General features: G+C 31.9%; 3 protein-coding genes across 3 annotated transcripts; all 3 read right to left on the reverse strand.

Moving 5' to 3' along the window:
- Nucleotides 1–3,241: 3,241 nt before the first annotated feature.
- Nucleotides 3,242–8,641, reverse strand: TRIADDRAFT_38259 (uncharacterized protein; the record flags this gene model as incomplete). The annotated part of the gene is made up of 23 exons (XM_002116388.1): nt 3,242–3,540; nt 3,667–3,705; nt 3,817–3,942; nt 4,069–4,140; nt 4,220–4,359; nt 4,428–4,590; nt 4,710–4,850; nt 4,923–5,039; nt 5,123–5,333; nt 5,437–5,492; nt 5,590–5,712; nt 5,828–5,966; nt 6,051–6,139; nt 6,235–6,282; nt 6,367–6,450; nt 6,525–6,608; nt 6,689–6,747; nt 6,823–6,893; nt 7,101–7,162; nt 7,252–7,487; nt 7,609–7,619; nt 7,786–7,994; nt 8,246–8,641. 23 exons carry the CDS (start codon nt 8,639–8,641, stop codon nt 3,385–3,387), a joined length of 2,832 nt encoding a protein of 943 aa, XP_002116424.1. The 3' UTR covers nt 3,242–3,384.
- Nucleotides 8,642–11,922: 3,281 nt separating this feature from the next.
- TRIADDRAFT_30811 (uncharacterized protein) lies at nt 11,923–13,383 on the reverse strand (the record flags this gene model as incomplete). The annotated part of the gene is made up of 2 exons (XM_002116389.1): nt 11,923–12,196; nt 12,314–13,383. Coding segments are annotated over 2 exons (1,344 nt in total), but the record flags the coding sequence as incomplete, so codon positions are not given.
- A 5,770-nt stretch (nt 13,384–19,153) lies between these two features.
- On the reverse strand, nt 19,154–23,322 carry TRIADDRAFT_38262 (uncharacterized protein; the record flags this gene model as incomplete). Its single annotated transcript, XM_002116390.1, has 22 exons — nt 19,154–19,323; nt 19,416–19,484; nt 19,564–19,626; nt 19,716–19,799; nt 19,871–19,918; nt 20,000–20,084; nt 20,148–20,176; nt 20,259–20,324; nt 20,405–20,474; nt 20,553–20,674; nt 20,777–20,854; nt 20,948–20,984; nt 21,075–21,115; nt 21,223–21,279; nt 21,429–21,515; nt 21,630–21,716; nt 21,876–21,946; nt 22,120–22,198; nt 22,370–22,459; nt 22,774–22,866; nt 23,020–23,085; nt 23,227–23,322. 22 exons carry the CDS (start codon nt 23,320–23,322, stop codon nt 19,192–19,194), a joined length of 1,650 nt encoding a protein of 549 aa, XP_002116426.1. The 3' UTR covers nt 19,154–19,191.
- Nucleotides 23,323–23,672: the final 350 nt, after the last annotated feature.

Consider the following 23,672-nt stretch of genomic DNA (forward strand, 5'->3'; position numbering starts at 1 on the left):
ATTGATCATTTGATATTCAACGATGATAGAAGATAGAAAAAGTAAATACTGGCTATCAACGGAAGGCTACTTCAGCATTCCAATTGTAGAGATAGGAATATTAAGAAAGTGGTCATTGCTATACTACGAAACTGTCGATTGATGGCATTTACTACTAACTTAATTGAGGAATAATGAATGATATTGGTATAAAATTTTCCCTAAATGCAAAGCCATCACTGAACTTATCTAAATAGTCAAGAGCAACCTTCAAATCAAATTTGATGGTAATGGGCTTGGGCCAATAAAATTGTCATTAAAAACCTGGTAGCCTATTATGTGGTAAAATAATAACGGCGGCTATCATGCATCCTGCAATAGCCCACCAGACTAACTTAAGTAGATTAATATGGATCTTATAAGAAAACGAAGCTGACTTTTTTATTGTCAATATTGGACGATGTCTATCACTTAATAAAGTGAATTCAATGCTAGCTTCTATATCATAATTAAGATTGTAAAATATGAACTGAGAGCGCTTATAATAAGACAAAATTTAAGTTTTAGGTAGATACTTATACCGATTGGATTATCTGTACAATCGCAATTACCTTGGTAATGGAGTAATATTTAATTATGCGAATTATTTAAACTAATCAGACTTATTTTAAGAATTCAAATAAATTCATCTTACAGAATAAACCAATCTGATTATGATCGAAAGTAAACGCAATGTTGTATGATAATGGTATTATTAATATTACAGTTGATTAGCTGGATTAATGCACGTTTGTGTAATTATGCTTGCAGAGACTACAGAATTTCGAATGTGGAAGTTAGCTTTAATAGTAGCGTACCGCACTAAAACTTATCCATCCTATTAGCTATGTTTAAGCTTAGATCTAGAGAATGATATTGTATCCAATAGTCTAGTTAATCTTCTTAGATTGAGTATCTTAATGCGAAAGTATTCATCACTATTCCACTAACGTACATGCAATTGTAGATTAACTTTCGTTTAATAAATTTCGAAACTTTCGTAATTGATTTGTAATTGCGAATGTTGCTCGTTAGTAACTGATTTTGTAGTTTTCATGAGTAAATAGCGTTGGTCGCATTAGTCGAGATAAAGTAAAAGCAGCTCGACGTTGTAAATGTTTGTCTGTGCGACTGCAGTCTAGAAGGGTAATTCTAGGTCGAAACTGAAAATAGTAGTTGATAGTACCAACTTAGAAGAGCAGAATACTTTACTTTGTCCTTTATTAGGAGCGTAGTTCGTGACAAGTGAAGATATTATCCTAATTCTCATCTTCGGTTTAAAAATAAGGACAATAATTCTACTCTTCCCGCCTATTCAAATAAATATCGTTTAGTTAATACATTCCCTTAATAATTATGTCAATTATGATAGTTGCTATTGCAATTTATAAGATGATACAAGTAATATCGCTAGAAATAAATAATTGAATGTATAATATAAATCTTAAGCTACTAAAAAATTTTTCATTTTCTGAAGTGATAAAAGTCATCACTTAAAAATCATTATGATCTACTGCCTGACTGACACCAAAACGATATATAAAAATGACGATTCTCTGTCTTATAGTAACAATCATATTATATATTTCGATAATTGCAATCACGTTATTAGTCAGACATTGCTCGATGACTGGAACCGCTACGTAGTTAAGGTAAAATGATATCAACTTCTCTAGACGAAGTAAATACAAATGAGGACCTTTCAATAAAATTTATCAACAATGGACCGATTAAGGAACTAAATTTGCAACTTATTAAATAGGTCATGAAAATATTGCAATATAAAAATGCAATTGTAGTTACTTAGTATCCCAAGTTTAGCTCAAATGCAGCACTTCATCTCGGCATTTTCATCAACGCATCAAGTTAGCCTATCAAGAGAAATAGGTGACGCTTACTACCGTGTATTTTAAATAAAAATAACTTGTAAAATCATTTACTGTTTACCGCTCCACGAATGTTATAGTATCAAATATGAATCAGTAAAAGATTATCATTATTGCATGTGGATAAAATCTATAAAGTCAATCTCGCTATATTTTATAAATCTCTACCGGCATCTTTAATATACGTATAAAATCCATTTAAGGAAAAATTTGCATTATTTCGTCCTGATATTTTCGAACGTACTCGCTGCAAGAACAAATTGAATGTTATGACAGTTAAATAGGTTCAATGCATAACAAATAGGGTCAAAAATCTATTTCATGAATCATTTATTAAATATTGCAGGATGATATATTTCATTCTGAAGGCAGGTATACATTAAAGACTTCCGATTATAAAATCCACTATCCCTAATAATATAATTTGAGATGCAGGGCTGCCGGAGAGAGAGCGAAGGGAGATTGATCGTAGTAAATCTCATAATTTCTTTTTAAAAACTACACCTCTATCACTATAACATTCATTAGGTCCCAGTACAAAAAGGAAAGACAGAGAGCTCATGTAACTAATAGTACTTAGTTAATGATGTTTGAGATAGCAAGTTCTAAACTAATAATTATAAGAGATTTAACTGCGTATTGATAACTGAGAGACTACAAAAAGATAGACATATCAAGCTAGTTTGATAACTGTCAAAGTAAATACAAACGAGACACCATTTTATAAAGCTTACCAACAATGGATCGATTGAGGAACTAAATTTTGCAATTTATTAATAGATCATGAAAATATTGCAATATAAAATGGCAAGAGTATTCATTTTGTATCACCGAGTTTAACCGTAAGAACAACACATCCTCTAGGCATTCGTTTATCTTAACATAATAAATCTGGTCAGAAATTCTAAAAGATATGATTCAGGTGATAACTTAGCAGAAATAAAGCAGTGACTGTATCTAAACATACCAGATATTTCCCAGACTGGTCCATTTATTATTGGTTTAAATGTAAAAACAAAACATAAAAACAGTTGATGATTATAAATTATTTCGATCAAATACAGCTAACACGACAAATTCAGATTTTTTACTCTAGCGATGGCACTTTCAATGAAATGGGAAGCACTTCCTGCATTTATGGATCCCCTTATTAAGTCTTAGAGTAAAACGTTTAAATCTTTGATAGTTAATTAACTCCGTGAAACCAAGCCATGCATCCAGTTGCTGTAACTGCTATAATGCTATAATGTACTACACCAAGCAATAATGATATATCATGAATTGCCAACATTCACATTTTGATGTTAGCACGCTACAAATCTCCTGCATTTCATCAAGAAAAATTTTTAAACGAACAAAAAACTGATTATCACCTATTCGATAATTGTACTCTTCAGGAAGTTACTTATTAACCTAACATTACCAATGATTCTGTATGGTATAGAATTCCATTTCGTCGTGTTAGATAAACTAAGATAATTTAATTGCATGTACTTTCAAAAGCGACATTATATACGTCATTATAAGTTTCTGCGAAGTGAATATCTAATCCTTCGGTGACGCTACTATGCAATTCTTTGAACTCCTTGTTGTTTCCAGCCGGAAGGACAATACAATCAACACCAGCTCGGCGAGCCTGAAATTAGTAAAGAAAGTATCCATTACATCGAATTCTAATTCTAATTCATAAGCAAATCACATTTCGTTTATTAAAAGATTTCTTGTAAAGATTTTCTTGAAGCTAGATATGTTTAAAACGTACCGCAATGAGCTTCTCTTTAATTCCACCAACAGGCAAAACCTAAAGTAATAAAAGTGATCACATTACCCAAACACAAACAGAGAAGTTAATAATATTTCATCCTAAACAATTGTAACCATAAAAATGACAGTGTTCTTTCATTCTAGCTACCTTGCCCGTTAGCGATATTTCTCCAGTCATTGCAAAATTTTGTCTAACCGGTTTATCGATAGCTAAAGAAATTAACGCAGTTGTAATTGTGCAACCAGCCGATGGACCATCTTTTGGAGTTGCTCCCTTCGTTACAAAATTATTATTTTAAGAAACTTTTATAAGTGGGTTCTAATAATGATATTGGTAATGAATCGATAACAGGAGATATCTTAGACAAATATATTGTTAAGATGATGTTAATTTCAATACCTCCGGCACATGCAGATGAATGCCAGCACGAGAAAACAATCTATTGTCTTCATCAATCTTACTTACAAAATGCTATAAAATAAGTAAACGTTTGCAAGATTAATTCGCTGTCAAGACTTTATAACATAGAGTAGCTATGCATTCAAAATACCTTAGCATAAGTATATGCTATCCTTGAACTCTCCTTCATAACATCGCCTAATTGGCCAGTTAACTCTATTCCCGATTGGCTTTTGCTATCATTCTCATATACAGTGTTGGATACTGTTTCTATGTACAGCGTTGATCCTCCTAGGAATTTCGAAGCAAATACTGCTTAATCGAGATAAGGACGATTTATCATACTACTACAATTTTACCTAAGGCCGTCCAGGCTAATCCCATAACAACGCCAGGTGGAGTTGATTCATAAATTTTGTCGCTTTTAAACACAGGCTGTCCAACGAAATCTTCTAAATTGTTATTGTCTACTGTTATTTCGTCAGTTCCTTGGACAATTTTAAGCGCCGCTTTACGAAATATCTGAGTTTAAAATTACAGTATATATAAGACTATGTCTTGATAAAAGAAATTTTACAGAATGAACGTAAAATGTACGTAAAATACGCCATAGAGTACTATTAGGTACACAACTGCCTAACCTTTTCTATGTGCTTCTGCAAATTTCTTACGCCGCTTTCTCTACAGTATGATTCTACCAAAGCACGCACTGCATCTTCTGATAATGAAACGTTCCTATCTTGAATTCCGCAAGAGTTTTGGGCAACTGGAATTAAATGACGCTATATGCAAAGAAATAAACTCCGTTAAAGCACTGATGACAGCAAAATATTAAATACAGAGCTTTTAACAACCTTAGCAATTGCGATTTTTTCATTGGATATATAGCCTGATACATTAATAACTTCCATACGATCTTGCAATGGTCCAGGAATAGTCTCCAACACATTTGCCGTACAAATAAATAGCACCTGAAAAAGTATTAATGTTTACATTATGCAAAAAATTTGAGAACATATACTTGAGAAAAATTTCAAATTTTGGCAAGACTTACATTAGATAAATCAACAGGAACATCCAAATAGTGATCGAGGAAACTGACATTTTGTTCGGGATCTAATACTTCTAATAATGCTGATGAGGGATCTCCTCGGTAGCTCGTACTAATTTTATCAACTTCGTCTATTAAAATGACTGGATTCGAAGTATTGGTCTTTTTAAAACATTGAATCACTTTGCCTGGCATTGCTCCAACATAGGTCCTCCTACGAAGGACATTATTAGAAATTATGCGTTAAAAGGAATCTTACTTTGATACAGCTTATTCATTTTCGAACATTTCAGTAAATTAAATAAAATTTTCATTACCTGTGACCCTTTATTTCTGCAACATTAGTCATTCCACCAACACTAAAACGAAAAAACTGTAAAAATAGATAATTAAACACCTATTAGGACGCAAAAGCGTTACCCTGAAGCAGTGCAATAGCCATAAAATACTAGTATAGATGAAATGATTACTTCTCTATTCAAGGCTCGAGCAATTGATTTTCCGATACTCGTTTTACCGACACCTGGAGGGCCTACGAAACAAATAATTTTGCCATGAACCGATTTTTTCAGCTGTCCTACAGCTATAAATTCCTGCAATATCATTAACGTGTAGAACAGCTGGTCAATATCGATGCTAGGATGTTTACGCAGCACATTTGGTGCATCGGTATTCCAGTGAACACCATCTTATAATTAAAATACTGACGAGAATTCGATCTTTAATATCGTCTAGACCATAATGATCTTCATTCAAAATTTGTTTAGCTTTATTAATTTCTAAATTTTCAGTGCTATATTGTCCCCACGGCATAATTGTCAACCAATCGAGATAATTTCTTATTACCCTGTGAATTTTATTTATTGTTAATGGTAGCGATATTTCAGTTTCATGGAATATAATGATTAAAATGATTTTAAGCAAAATATACCCAAATTCTTGCGAATGACTATCTAAGACAGAAAGTCTGCTTAGCTCTTCATCAATTGCTTTTTGGGCATCTTCTGGAACAGTTTTATCCTACAGATTTAATTATTACGATTCCAGAGGGCATTCAGAAATTAAATAGTAAAACTTTTTAATTTTTAATGTTAGCAAATTTTAATTTAGCATACCTTTAATCTCTCTCTATATTTCTCCATTATTGCGTCTTTGTCATCTTTCTACAGCAGAATTAGTTATGAAAGTTATTATTTATGGGATACAATCATCATAATACAACTAAAGGTCGTGTACAATAAATTTACCTCAATTCCTAATTCTCTTTTAATAATTTTTAACTGCTCTTGAAGTAAATATTTCCGCTGCATATTAACATTTTTTTCTTCAACCTAATGAATCAATAATACCGTAATATCAAATTGACATCACAATTACAGTAAGTATAGATTGGTAAAATATGTACTTCTTTCCCGATTTGGTGCTGCAACTCTGCTAGGGCACATTCTTTTTTCAATAATTCCAAAGATAACAGCAGTCGAGCACGAATCTATATGAATGTCAGTCATTTTTATGCTTATAAATGTCTAGATCAACAGTAAGGTAAACAAACCATCATGATGCACTTACGTCCTGTTCTGCTAATACTGCTTGCAACTCTTCGGGTTCAGAAGTGGTTAACGATGCAGCTGAATATATTCAAAATTGTATAGTATAAGTTGCTATTAAATTGAGTGTCCACATAGAAATTAATTTATAATTACCAAAATCAGCCAAGTGGTTTGGATCTTCTACCATCTTTCTATTTGCTTCAATTAAATGCTGCAGCGATTCACTGCAAAAAGTATGTTGCGTTATCAACACCTTAGATTAGTATATACTATTTTGCAACATACACCTTAAATTTACTAAGAGGACTCCAGATCCTTCGATTCGTCTTTTATCATGCATAGCTGGAATACACGTATATTCACTAGACCTTTATATATCAACCTAGCTAGTATACCAGCGAAAATGATACAGCAATACTGTATAAACTTACTAATACACAGGGTTTAATTTAATCAGCTTTCTGACAGTATCCATGATTTCTTGGGATATTGCCTATCAAATAATGTTGCAATAGCATCGTAAGATTGCTTACTTACTATTAAAAGAGTCATGTACATCGTTCTAGTAGACTAGGAATAAACCTTAATGGTGGTCTTGAGTTCTGGATCTTTATCATATGGTAAATGTGCCCAATTTTCAGATGTTATCATTAGTAGTGGCTCCTGTTTACCAGAATCACTTTCAACGGTCTGTTCTTCATCTTGTTTCGTTATTGTTTCCTCTACTTGGCTTTCCTTTGATTGACTTTTAATAATAACCGTTTCTCCAGTTTCGTTTTCTGTGATAATCTCAGCCGGTTGTCCTTCAATGATCTCTTCTGTGTTGCCTTCTTCTTCATCTAATTCCAAGCGGTCAATCAGTCGTATTCTATACGAATACAAATTATGACTTTATTACTAGTATACGTAGCAAAGGAGTGAACAACATTAAGACTGAACGTAGGTGAATCCTAATGTACGCATAAGGTTCCTAATGACAAGTCAAAACTTCTACCCTAATCATCTACGTATCATGGAGACCCTAGTATCGTATATACAATCATGATTCACTGATGTCGCTCATGATTACCGATTTAGTCAAAATGGAATCAATTCTATCTTTGCATTGACACTTACCTCCGATGTCCTTGCACAAACATTCTTAACTTATCACCGGTGATTGCATAATCTCCAACCTTGACAAAAGTACCAATGGGATAGATTTCATCTAGTGAATGGACGACGTCCGAAGTATTTTTCTTATCTTTTTTCAAGAAGACACCAGCATAAGGCTGTCCAATCTTGAACCGACGAAGCAGTAATTGTATTAACTCTTTGTTAGTCACCTATAGCATACGAATGAGAAAGTGGAAGAGTTCACATCTTAATGATTAGCAGTGATGTACAACTCCAAGTCGGTATCCATCATGAGTTGAAACAACGATGTAAAGCAGTAGCATGATAGCAACAAGTACTGTATTGAATAGAAATATGTCTCTACACTATTACAGATGTGCTAAAATGAACAATAATGATCTTAACATGTTTCCCTATTATGAAAGAAGGATTAACTTGGCATAATTCGTTCACAACTTACTTCGATGACTTTGACAAATAGTGGATAAACCGGACTACGTGATACAGTTAAGCATGGCACTTCAGGAAAGTAATCTGGAACAATCACTTGAGCAGGGACATTAGCCGTTGTAGCACCTTTACCCCCTACAATCTTCACTTTAATGTCGTTATCGTTCTTGTCTTTAGGATCTCCATTAGGTGGTTTTGCTGCACATAACCATCTTGCATGAATCAATCGAGGAGACCATGGGTTAAGCCTTGCATTGATTCGATCATTTGGCCGGCCAAGAAGCCTGCCAGGACGATGACGCTGCACAAGTTTGCCTACAGCATTTCGATCATGGATTCGGCTGTAATGGCGAACGATAGCTTGTAAACGAATCACCGGATTGCGAATGGATCTGGTAGCAAGCATATCCAAGATTCTATCTTTCAAATAGATCAGGAGACTTTCAAGAATAGCTCTTGCTCTGACTACTAATAATAATATTAATTTTAATTAATGTCTGGCTGGAGCGGATTGCATCAGATGCTGTGGCCCAGACTTTCTGAGCTTGGATGAGGATATGAACTGCGCAGGTCCAGTGGTGGATGATTTGGTGTGGGCTATCAGCTTCTGTCCGGCTGTCCATGAGAGCAGACAGATAGACGTCCTCTGATACACTCTGCTACAGATGTGCCCTACTGCCGCGATGGATTTGATCGTACTCTATACCGTACTATATATCGCCAATGACTGTTACATACGGTATACTAGATCCAATGTCGGCCTGATCGCTCCACCAAAATGGATGCTTGCCGCTTCTATAGGACTAGAAGGGCCTCAAAATCTTCAGCTATGTAGTGCAGCCCCCCAAAATAGCTTAGCAGACTGTAGGAAATCATTAAATGATATGCAAAAGTGTAAGACTGATACTGTATGTACGAGATTGTAATAACTGGAATCTCAAGATTGTATTAAGCTTGCATCCGTGCTAAATAGTTCAAGTAAATATTGTAGCTTTGATTAGGAATATTTTTACTTAGGCCAAAGGCAAATTGATACAAATAGAAATACCTTGCTAGCCTATCCATTTCAATTGCAATAGCGTGTCGATTCATATGGCTAAATCTAATTGCAATAAGCCCATCCATTTTAATCGTAATTGCCGGCTAATTTATACAATTACATCCCATTGTAAATAGCTCATCTATTTCAATCGAAATGGCCCGTTAATAGATGCTAGCAAATCATATATAAACTATAACTTTGTAAATACTATTTAGAAATACGTATATAGAAATAGAGAGAAAACTAACTATACAGAAAGATATGAAAAATTTTATTAACTATAAATTATTCAGCCCAATTTATAATTGTCTCTTAAATCTAGTTACTGGACAATTCTCTCTCTAATATTTATTTAACAACCTAATTGTCACCCACTCCAATAATGCTAGCTTGATATATCATCAAAGTAAAATGAAAAAATATACAATTCACAATAGTCAGTGGAAATACATCGATACGTTGTCAGTAAAATAGCTAGTGCTATTTTTTTCTCTGATGTACCTTTCATTCATAAACTGTATACTTTTTCGCTCTTATCCAGGCTTTTTCAACGCTCCACAAATATCGCTAAATACTTCTTGGCGTTTGATATAATTTTCAGGCACTTCAGGAAGATTATGCAGGAAGATTAAAGTATGGAACAAGGATTAAAGCATAGCAATCATGGTAGCTAACTTACTTACAGTCTGTTATTACAGAATTTAAGTCATATTATGCAGTTGATATTATACGATATCCAAAAATATCAAAAATTTTCAAATAAAACATTAAAAATCGTTCCTAGCTATAGCTATGTATTATAAATGGATATAACCATCTTTCTACTATATCTCTAACTAGCACATAAAAGAACACCAGTGACAATGTCAATAATTAATTATATATCATTAACCATAATTATAGAGATTATCAATCATCTGAGACCCTTCAATTTTTACTGAGGATGAGTTTACATAAACTGCTGTTTTTTCGTTTTAAATATAGTATACAATTTATACGGTATGCACTGACAACTAAATGTTAATATCAAAACGTGATTGTAAATAATATTGAGCGAGACGACGAATGCGAAGCTTGTACAATTGTTAAACAGCTGGAGAATTGTACTGCATATTACTTAGCAATTAGAACTAAGCTACTATTGCCATTTACTGTATGTATCCTATAATCAACAGCATATTTACTCAACCATAGACAACAAAAATCATAATATCTAGCAAAAAATGGTCGGTTAATTGATACAATTTAATGGCATGGAAAGTATTGAAATTGATATTTTACTGTATAATAATAATCATTAATTTGATATCATTTTACAAATACAGTAGCTCTTATCCTACATGCAGTTTAATAAGCAATATATTAACCAGACTATATTTAACAGAGCTAATACCAGAATTAAAATTTTCACTGTTAATTAATAAAAACAAATCGCCTTACAAGAAGCTCATCTATTTCAATCGCAATAGCAGATTAATTTGTAAGACTAGATCAATCAATCAATTTTTGCTAGTTGAGAGCATAAAAGATATATAATTTAGTGCATTTATCCTTGCCCTGCTACTTTTTGTACTCAGGAACAAGCTATGAACGTAATACCTACGATAATCAATTTATTTCTGACAGTAAAGACTAAGAAAATATGAAATTATATAATGACATCAAAGTCTTAAGCTGATTTTATACCCTACAATATTTGTATAGTTGAAGAGAGTTCAACAAGCCCTCCCTAAGCTTTAAATTGATATTCCTAAATTATCGATATTGCATGTCTACCTCATTTTCGTTTTCTTTTCTGATCAAGTTGAAAATTAATTATTAAATAATTTTGCCATGATATTAATATTATAAATGCTACGAATAGATTTCATATATTTTTTTAATAGAAATTATATCATTTTCATGAAATACAGGCAAAAAATGATTTAAGAATGAAGTAATTATACACTATCTACTTGATTAGTCACGAATTTGGGAACAGCTTAATCCTAGTCTTCTAACTTCATAGTGACTTGAACTACTAAACTACTACACTACACCACGTTTTATAGGCTACACAGAGCAGGTAGCAGTAGCGATTACCAAATTGTCGCTCTAAATTACTTTAAATGAAAATAACAATTAAACCAATATGATAAGATGAATTATATCCTAGATTCCCGAATATTACTAATTAATAATAATCGTTATTCAACTACAAGTTGTATCTTTCTACGATATATAGCACGTAAGTATTAAAAAACACTACGACAGACCAACAATTTTAAATTAGAACCCAAATCAAAACGTTTGGATTCACTCTATATTCTATCAAAGTAACATAACATGACTTATGCCGCATTTATGATCAAAATTAAATATAAGTTTTTATAATAATCAAAGTATAAATATTATACTAACTGAATGCATCACTTAAGTTACAGTCTAGTATTGTATAATTTTTAACACAATTTGTGACTGCATATTGTTAAATTCTATGTCGAATAAAGTAGTTGGATTCACAATATAATAAGATAATAAGTAAAACCTACTGTAGTTAAACCAAATAAGTTATCTTTTAATTATAATATAAAACCTGAAGGAGAATTTTTTAAATTAACCCCATTACAATGAATTAGAAGAAAATTTTAAATCTGCTTTGATCTTTAATCCATTTTAGATTTATCTATTAAATTACTGTTATACAACTTGCCCATGATTCTAATGCATGCTAGATAAACCAAATAACTGCTAATTATACCCACAACTAAGATATCTAAATTGTAATACTCGTAGAAGTAGAGTTTTTCACCATCTACTTTGAGATGATGAGCACCGTTAGTTCTCATAACATATTCGACCCAATCTACAACAATATCAGTAGACGATCGAGGCTTGCTTTTCAGTATCGAGGAAACCCTTTTTATGTTCGTGGAATATCTAATAATTAATATTAATAAAAATCGATTTAGTTAGAGAGAAACAATATACATCTTATCTAGAGTACAGTCGATTTCATCGCCAAATAGCTAAATTAAGAGGAAAAGAATCACTTACTTTCTCTTAGTAGTCACTTCCTCTATAGCATGCACCAAATCGCTAGCTTGAAAATTAAAATAATCAACTACCACTCCTATACCAGCACGGATAATTCTAGCTGCATTACTTTTCTGTTCAGCCATTGATGGCATACCTATCATTGGAACTGCATGATAAGCGCTTTCATAGAGACCATGACAGCCGCAATGGGTAATAAAAGCTACAGTCCTATTATGGCCTAGGATATCATTTTGCGGTATCCAATCGACGGTTTTAATATTATCGGGTATTCTAGTAATATTATGTAAAGTTCTCCAAATTATCCTGTAGGGTACCTGACTTAAAGCTTGGAGCATTTTAGGTACATCTTTTTCCATTAATTCTAGCTCAGTACCAAACGATACTAAAATAACACCTCGATACTTACTATCATTGAAAAATTCGTCCCATGTTACTGGCAAAGGATCAGGAGAGCGTACAGAAATTGGGCCAACTGCTTGCATATAAGGTGGTAAGGGTCGTGGATACTCAAGAACAAAATCAGTAGTGGATAAAATCATGGAGAATTTCCATCGTAATTCAGATAAGGCTAAATGAGTGCTAATATTATGTTTCCATCTTAATGCGTTGATTGCTCGAGAGGACACACTATCCATCATGTATCCAAAAACACTTCCCCAGATTAGATTCGATGCTCGTTTGATAAAGGTCATGGGTAGGTAATATATCGGATATCCTAGGCTTGGAATATAACTAATTGGCTCATAGATAGATAGTGTCGAATGAGGACCGAAAAAACTTGCATGGAACGACATTAATACATAAGGTTTAAGGACTACTTCCGGTAAAAGAACTCCACAAACGTAGGCGCTATCGGTAATGATAATATCAACATGATGCAACAATCGTAATAAAGTTTTATTGGAAACAGTTGCATCACAATATCGACTTTGTACTTCATATAAAGTACTGATAAAATCTTGAGTCCCTCCATTAGTAAACATTTTATGTGTTTCTTGCGCGTTTGTTAAATTATTAACTTGGTAGAGTAACCATGGAGAAGGTTTTAATTTTCTCAACTGTGTTGGATCATTTGGAAACACAGTTACAGTCTACGTAGTAAAAATTTTAAAAATTATTGGAAATAAGCAAAGCATCGAATAGCAACATATGCACATAATTTTGGATGATAGACTATCGTAATTATCCATTTAAAGTAAATCATCTATGAAATGTTGAAATATCCGGGTAGTTATGACTTTTGTACATTCGCTAAAATTAAAACTATAAAGTTGATAGTTAACTTAGAGCTATTTACTAACATAGACATATAATTTTGGATTATAGACTATCATTCATTTAAGGCACAACTATCTATGAAATAAATAGAAGAAATTGATGATTTCTGTGGATAAAATTAAAATAATTGAAATCATACTTTTCTTTAAATGAAAGCATTCTCATAGATGCGGATTATTATCATTCATTTAAAACAAAACTATTCTATAATATGTCGGAAATACGATTAAAGTCTACGTAGCTATAAAGTAAAACAAACTAGTTATAGTCTAGAAACTTATACAAATATTTTGGGAATTATAGACTATCAGTCGGTTACGGTAGACAATATCATCGATTAACTGTCCTGCTATTCGATACAATGGTTATATTAAGATTGGATATAAAGTATAGGTGTAGCAAAGCTATTGCATCTATTCAGTTACATTATTTATTGACGATTCTAACTAATCCTTAGATCTTGGTTTAGAAAACTTTCTCACTCTACGAGGATTATATTGTAGTCGTTTACAAGATGAATGAAATAAGGAAATATTAAGAATATGTTTAATTCATTCCATATCCTTGCGCTTTCTTTTTCTCAAGTCATTTGTTTAATCCATTTGTAGAGACAATTTAAAATTAAATCGATAGGATAATTTTTACTCCACAGGTAATGAAATAACATTTGCACTGTAGCAAATTTTGCGATAGACACCATAATAGCATGGACTATCCTGAATCAATATGTTGTAGCTTTATTACATGTAGAGAAAATCTTATACCAATACCGTATGAACTTGAAAAATTTTGTTGTCGCTTATTTAATCAAAACATCTTGAATTATTCTAGTTTTTAAAATTACTTACAGTTTATTGAACTCTTATCACTGTATGATCGAATAAATTCAAGTTTAATTATAACAACCATGTTACTGTAACTAAGTTGATCTAAATATATTTAAGAACTATAAATATAAGTTCATGATTCCTCCAGGTTTAGGACGTTTTATATTCTTGTTAATAGTTAATTACTCAACCCTTACCATTTTAAAAATCTTTCAAAATTTTGACTATTATTCTGTGAGAGCTGGATTGCTTTTAGATTAGATAGAATAGTTGGACGCTTTTTACGAAATATATTAGATAATAAGATGAACTACCTTAAATGGATATGTCATAACGTTTTTCTATTTAAAATAGCTTTACATCTATACTACATATAGATTTCTTAAGAATTTTGTTGTCAATTCAGCAAACTTGTTGAATTATTTTAATTCTTCAATTGCAGTTGATGATCATTTCAACTATTTAACTACAATTTAGTAATAATCATTAGTGTCTTTACCTGATGTCCTCTTTTGATTAATTGATGGGTAATAGTATCCATAGTATGTGTATGGCTACCACCAATGAACGGTATTATTGCTACTTTCAATAAGGATACTTGAGGCAATAAGGCCACCAGAAATAAGGTCGATGTTAATAGAGTCAGTAAAGGAGTCATCACAATACCGCATTAAGTTCTTTTTCAAACCAACGAAGTAACTAATTTAAAAGTAATTATCGAGAGTTAAAAATTAAAAATAGCTTACAATCAGTAGAATATTTCCCAAAGAGTATCGAGAAGAATAGTAAAGAATAGCGGAAAAAGTCAATCGTTTCAATAGGCGGGATGAATCATGGCTCGTATGCCCCATTAAGTATAGTGCTAATGCTTTATAGATATTTAATTTATGCTATACCACATCTTAGTCATTATGAATTTGTTACTTCACTATGGAAGATCATAATTGGAGTAATAAGCTAAGTTTTAATTCATAAATCTTCCTGAAGATAATTGTATAAAATAAATACTATAATCCAAGATAGATTAAGTAAAATAGATTGAACCAATTGCGATATTTTGCTATTGAATATACGTGAATGCTACTTTCGTACCGTAGGAGTACTTCTCAGATTCAATATTTCCATAGAATTTCTATCGAATTTAAACTTAAAAGTCAATCATTCTGATTATGAATGTCCGATTGATGCGAATTAAAATATCTTTTAGCGACGTAAATTAGTTCTTATCATACTAGAACATAAATCGCTAACTGTTACATTTAATGCAGCCTATATATTATCATATTGTAATTTAGTAGTCAAGCTCATTTAGTCAGTTATCAAATTAGCTCTATTTCCTTACCAAATTCAGTTTGTATAATATAAAAATCAAGCAGTAATATATCGGAATTAGCTGTATAGTATTCTGTTACTCAGCTCAGCTTGTATATTATAGTATCACATTTTAATCTATACGCTTTAATGTCTGTAAAGAAAGATATCGACGTAAACCATAAAGTTCTTTACTAAGAAATTATATATCTTCTACTACTACATATATAACATAAGTTTTTAATTAATATAAGTACGATATCCTTTGAGCAATTGACTGTACCTTAAGAAAATCAAATCGTTGATTGATTAAAATTCCTTCCCAGCAGAAGCTTTTGATTAAAAACTTTTATAATTTTTCTCCACTTTTATTTAGGATCTATCTTAATTTTGGATCGGACTTTGACATTGATGCAAATAGTGAGGATATCTATTTTTATGGTGTCAACTTTCCAAAAAAGTCTTAGTCTCAGAAACTGATGCGTTCCATTAAAATAACGAGGTTAAAGTAATTTATTTGTATAGTAGCACATTCATTAATATAAAAGTAGGACAAATATATTTAAGTGAATCATCAATCTAGTTAGCGTTCGATTGAACGTGTAGTTCTAGTTAAGGCAAGAAATGAGATAGAGCGTAGTAAAGATAATCTTTTTGATTTATTTTACTACACCATATAGTCTTAAGTACAACAGCATGATATAAAGTCAATAAAATATTGAAGTAATAAAGACAAAGGATAAAATAGAATAACAGTATCAATCTATAGTAGAATCAGTATAACTCCAATAAACTATTACAGTAGGAACAAAGACAGGAAACACCACAGTAGGAGGTTTACATCGAGAACAAAACATTTAAAAATTTTATAAAAGCTGCTGGCATAATTGGGTTTGTCTGACAATTATATGATAAAGTTGAAACACAAGTATGTCATGATTGTTAATAGAAAAGAATGAAATAGAACGATAGCTTATGGTAATAAATCAACAATTTCGTGAAAAGTAGTTTAAGAACTGTGGAGTCCAAGATAGCTTTAAAATAATCTAGGCTACAAATACCATAAGGTGATCATCAATTTATAGTCCAAACTAAAAATTTTGTAAAAGTAATAGGCTTAAATAGGTATGGTATATATTGATATATAAGATAAAATAACAAAGTAAATACATCAGAACATTGTTAAAGTAAAGAAATAAATTAAAGAAATAGTCTATTAAATAAAATAGCAATTTTACGAACAGTGGTATTACAATGAAGGAATCTAATGAAATAATATAATAATAATAAAGGCTAGGAATAATAATAGAAGACAATCATCAGTCATTGGTTAAGAAATGGAAAGAAATATATAAAATTTCCATCTATATCATACTTGCTATAAAATCATGTAGCAACTGCATAAACTTTTCCGTAATGAAGTTAAGGAATAAACCGAAATGAAAATTGATCAAATGAATATCTACAAGTTATGAAGATCATCATGTAAACTAGCCCCATCATGAGTGGGGAATATCAAAGTATATGTCATAGGCGCCAACACAACCTATTCTATTGAATATGGATATAACAAAACCGATGAATAAATGGAATGATGGATTGCGTCAATAACAATTTCAACATCATTCTACCCATGTGTATGTCTTATCAATAATTCATGAATAAGAATCCTGTAAAACATTTAATATACCCTAGAGATTTCACTATATAATGAATGACCAGACTATTATTTCGAAATGGCGTAATTTCCCCTAGAGATTTCCCTATATAATGCATGACCAGATTATTATTTCGATATGGCGTAATTTCTCTTAAATCTGATAAAAGCCGCATTTTTCAATCAATCAATTATGAAGAAATCATCTCATAATTTCAATAGCATAGTGGATAGTTTTATGGAGGCGCTATCCATCCGATAGGCATTGATTTAAGCAGAAGTAGTAGCAATGTATAGCGAATTGAATATTAAAAGATTGGTACAGAAATAATATTCCAGGAATTTAATATTAGTTATTGTCGCGGACGACTGGCTTTAACAAAATTGCTTTATTGCCTTAGTAGTCGTTTAAACAATTATTTTATAGACAACATTATTCATTTGCTATTTGAAATCATCAATTAGTCTATCATGTGTATTATCCACGTAATGAATGAGTTTAACTTATAACCTACAATTACTTTATTGAGTATAACTGGTTACTCTACATCATATTCCGATACTACTTTACAGTACATTATTATTGTTATTATTAATATACTTTTTAAGTATATCGCTAAAGTAATCAGCTGAAAACATTACTGCTATTCGTAATTAGAAGTGATTAAAATGGCTTCGGCATTTCAATTAACAAATAAGATAGTGTAACATTTAGAAATGCGTGTTGTTTGTATAATGGATCATCCATGTAACATTATTTATACCGTACAATATCTATCTTCTTTCCTTCAAGCTTACATGTTTTGTTTTAACTCGACATCAACTAAAGCAATTTGGATATCCTGACGCTTTCATACTTGCTAATTATTTCACAGTTTATACAAATCTGTGTACGGTATATCAGTTGACGATTTTTAATTTAATGAGCAAAGCTATATCTGAAAATCGGTGCTTCGTTTCTAACGTAATATTTGTAAGGATATTCTTGAAAAATTGTTAAATGTAGAAATATTGGAAGAGGTCCAAACATTTCGGATACATAAATCCTGCTTCACATTATACTACTACTAAGTCAACGGTATATGACCATACGAGCGCATATATCGAAAAACAATACCGTAAGTGTAACGACGATATTTAGCACTGCTAATTTCACATTCAATGGCAACATCTATTCCATTACTCAACCTACTCTTATCATAAGAATTTTCATACTATTGCATAAATAATAAAGTTGTTCCAAAAGGATAAATACAAAAGAGTGTCAAATATTTTGAGAAAAAGTTGTACAAAATGTCTACTAGTACACATGTATAAGATGAAATATCATTAATATCAACTTAATAAAGTTAAAAATAGTTTATTTTTATTTATTTAATTAATTAATTATAAGGATTAGTAATAACATAATGGACATGCATATATATATATATATGTATACACATATTATTTGTGTGAATACTCGTAAATACCTATAATAACACAATTAAGTAATGTTTTGAAGATTACGCAAGTAGAAAACTAGCAACAGGTGTCGCTACAGATTTATTTACGGCTGCATTAAAAGTAATCAGATCGCTATAAAGGAAACGGAATCACTTATAACACTTTAGCGTCAGGGGTCTCTGAAAATAACCTGATAATAGTCAACACTTATAATTAGTGGATTAACGTAATACCAAAAGCAAAGAAATGCTATTATTCATATAACCTAAAGTCTATATTTTATAACTACACGCTTTTACGAAAATGCTAAAATCGGCAAAAAGACCATTGCCAGTATCATAAGCTAAAATCAATGATTATGGCTTGCAGCGCTCAATAAAGCGAGGGTAAAACGTAACATCTCTAATGTGTGGCCTGTTCAAAAGCCAAGTTAAATAACGTTCCATTCCCAAGCCGTAGCCACCGTGGGGACAGGTACCGTATTTTCGCTAAAATGATAAAAATCAGTATGATAAACAAACAAGAGGCAATTGTAAAGCATCAACTATATTAGCAAATAGATAGTCTCCTTTAGACTTACTTGGTCAAGATACCAGTAATATGGTGTTGGATCAATTCCCGATCGTTTATACCCTTCCATTAAATCCTCCTAAACATCGTAACGATAATACAATAAAAGTCAGACAGACACTATGCAAAATCGCCTGTGGCTTATACGCTAACCATACCAAGACGTGAGTTCTCATAGATCCACCAACAATTTCACCGACATTTGGCATTAGTAAGTCCACCTTCATACAATTAAGACCATTAACAATCAATATCTATTAAAAATTTGGTTATTATAGTCCAATACAACGGTATCAGAGTAAGAACATACGGATTGCGTAACACGTCTATTTTCAGGACATCGTGGCATGTAGAAGGATTTTATCTCCGCAGGAAATCGGCAAAGCATAATTGGCTAAATTCCCAAATTTTTTACATTAAGAATGTTTCTCAGTTGCTAAATTTGTCCATCACAAGATTGCAAACCTCATTGATTTGATCAGTCATTTTTCGTTCTGGAGCTTCGGGAATATCCTTAAATGAAATCAGTATTCAATTTATTTAAAAGCCTTTTAACATTCAATGCCAATACTATATTTTTTAAATCTATCTTACTTCTCCATATTCATAGAAAGTTCCATCGTCTTTCGTGATGTTATGTTCTTTTAAATAAACAATCGCCTCACCGTAATCCATCCGCCTAAGTAGAAAGTTTTTTATGACTATCAACTACTAACGAAATTACTTTAAATCAGAACTTTACCTGAAAGGTTTTTGAGGAACTTTGAAGTCCTTGTAGATACAGTAATAAAGAAGCGATAAATATATTAGTATTGAGACAAATACTTTATAATCGCCTTAATATTTTATTTACAGGGTTCATTTCCAACAACATTTCACGAAGTGGTGACTGCATGATTCTCTCAGCAACATCAACGACCTGCAAATTAGTATATTAGCAATAAAAATGAACACTGCTTATCCAAGTAAAATATTCAACTAATTGTACGTATCCCTTACCAAATCTTCGATCTTGTCCAACATGTCTTCGAACGTTACAAATGGGCATTCAGCTTCAATATGAGTATATCTGCAAATGGATATATGCAATAGTTCCACGTTAATTATGGCACAGGTCAAGTTACGCAGATTGTGACACACTACTAACTCAGCTAGATGTCTTCTTGTACGAGATTGCTCTGCTCTATACGACTGGGCAATACAATAAACATCGCCCATTGATGGTAGGACGGTTTCCAAATATAATTGAGATGATTGTGTTAGGAAGGCCTATATGAATGGAAGTTAAGGTTTACTTCACCAATAATAGTTACCCCAAATTAATTTAACTATGTTTAATCCATATTCATTAAATTCTGAAACGATACCCACTTGTTCACCGAAATAGTCTAATTTAAATAGAGTTGCACCCCCTTCGACTTGCGTTTGAACCAATGTTGGTGGTGTAAGCTGCAATGAACAATATCGCAATTTAGCGATATAAATAGAAAATTTAGAATGGTGATAATGTACCTCCTAGATATACGTATGATATTAATGCACCTTAAAATACCCTCGGTCATAAAAGTGGTCATTGAAGCTACGAAATAGAGCATTTCAGTTATTATTATAATAATTAAAAAAAATATTTAAAATTCAAAATTGCAATAAAATATTGATATTTTCTTACGCTTTTTCAGTTATAGATCTAATCTTCATTATTTTGGATAGCTACACAAGCATAATAATAGCAAATAATAAAAATGAAATATAGAGAGCTGCCAAATACAATTCATGCGTAAGCTATTAGTATCAAACACTTTTGAAAATGTACTAACCGTATCACCTCTTAGCATCATATGTCGGTAATCTAGCTGGACATCGACATTAGAATCCTATTCATATAATTATAAAAATAAATACACTGCAAAGGATAAATTTGAATCCAATTGATCTAATACGATACTAATAGAATAGGACAATTTAGTAGGAATGTAGTCTCGGCAGCTTCTACTGTAATTTTCTATTAACAGAATTGAATTACTTCGTTAACTAGACTGTCATGTCCACCAGGTGGCGCAGAACCAACAACCTCCCAGAAATCGACAATTAGCTCATGACCTCCAGGTGCCTATTGGTAGATTTCCCATTAAACGTAGCAACATTAGTACATTAAGTATAAATCATAACTGCACGTTACGTAGATGACTTTTAAAGGATTGAAAACAAATGACGTACTACATACCGTCTTGCCCTCTGGTAGTGGTTCAATTATACCATAAACAGCAATTGAGTACTCGGTAGTTAGGGTAAGCGCATCATAAGTATGGCACTATAATTTAGATTATCATTCAAAGTTGATTAATGTTCATTTCATTTTCATATTATTGCCAAATAATTACATTAAGATTTGAAACTATGAGTACAAAAGCATAAATACTCGTATTATGTTTGAAAGAAAAATTTAGTTCTAGGATAACCAGTATCTTACCAGTTTGTCATTAAAAACGCATTGAATGTAACCTGTTCCATCTCTTAATAAGACAAATATTAAGTTCTTTCCTATCATCAAATAGAATAAAATGCAATAGCATTAGTTATAGCTCTTCGTACATAATCTACATCAATAAATATATGTAATGTCAATACTACAATTTTCTTGAACAACATTATAGAGCGTATGATATGAATTGTTGGGTGTTTTCATTGATAAAAGTAGATATGTATTTCAATACCTTGTCTTCTAAGCCTATGGACCCAGCCATAAATTTTAACTCTCTTTTGCCTATGGCTAGTTGCGTCGCGTAATTTGATCTATTCATAGTTGAGTAAGTAAAAGAGTTTATTGAGCTATTCATTTTTTGACAAATACACGACGTTTAGATTTATCATAAAGTGGAAATATTTACAGTTCATTTATTGGCATGCAAGTAAAGTTGAAATCTTATAGAGAAGGTCTATCAATATGATATTATTAGGGTCAACCTGAATGGGTTTAGGCAAAGATTCATCAGCTTCAATTACAATTTTCTTGGCTTCTTCTAAATTTTTTTCACGTCGAGCAGCGTCTTCTGCCTATGAGTAGACAATAGAAAGATAGATTTATAACGAAATTGCTGTTTGATATGGAAAGTAGTCGTAAAAATATTCTTGATAGTATAGCGTAAGCCATGCTATGTTGTTGGTAAATACGTGATTATTACTATAATACTCGTATACTATAATTGACTACTTGAAGAAGAGTAGTTTTACGGAGAAACGAGTAACGTTGGCATGCAATGTTTGTATCCCAATCATTCTATAGGACTACGAAAGAAAGTGCAATTGACTTCTGACTAGATAAGATCTGTAGATGATTTTTGATATCAATATTTTCGCTGATATATTACCTCACGTTTTTCGATTTCCTGGCTTTTTCGACACTCTCGATACCAGATTTTTAAGACTTTTTTCGATTGACTCAAGGAAACCGATGCCCACCGCTATTATGATGATAAACCATCATAACCAATTCAAGAATTCAATATCGTACTATTTGATATTATAGTCCAATGTTGCTATGACTCCATTTTGACCATCTTGATTGATAATGTAACTTGTTGATGGTTATTAAGAAAGATACATGTTGCGCTTACCTGGCCCTCTTCCTTACTGTCAACATAAATGACTGGAAAAGGTTCTTTTCCATAACTCCTATAGGCCTAACATTGATTAAGATAAGCATATATAAAAATAAATCCATCATTTCAAGTCGATACATTGTACAATCTGGATTAAAATGTCTGTGTACAAGAGTAGACTCTATGTTGATGATCCTATTTGTTATCGCTAATGAAACCTACTTGCAATAATGTCTGAAATGGTTTGGCTTGGCTGCCATCGCCATTTTCATCACTTCCTTCCTTTTCAGAAGTATAAATCGGAGGTAATTCTATCATCAAGAAGAAAGGTATAGATCGATCATCCAATACATACATATCCCATTTAATAAATTCAAACGAATGAGGAATAGGAATAAAATAATGGTGCTGGCCAATTTAGCTATATTCCTCTACGAGCAAAGATGATGATGACATGAGATGATATTATGGATGGCATCACATGGACGAGTCTTGCAAGATACACCACATTCCATTGTATCTCGTTGTGTTTTTTTTTCCATCCCATTCCTTATAAAATAAAGTTAAATAAAGTTAAATAAGGCATTACCTTGGCTTTCTTTTTCGGCCATAATTCTGTACGATCTTAACGGCACGGAGAATTAGGCAAGAGTAGCAAATAGACAATT

Source organism: Trichoplax adhaerens, genomic scaffold (assembly GCF_000150275.1).
Source record: "Trichoplax adhaerens TRIADscaffold_15 genomic scaffold, whole genome shotgun sequence".
Classification (NCBI taxonomy): domain Eukaryota; kingdom Metazoa; phylum Placozoa; class Uniplacotomia; order Trichoplacea; family Trichoplacidae; genus Trichoplax; species Trichoplax adhaerens.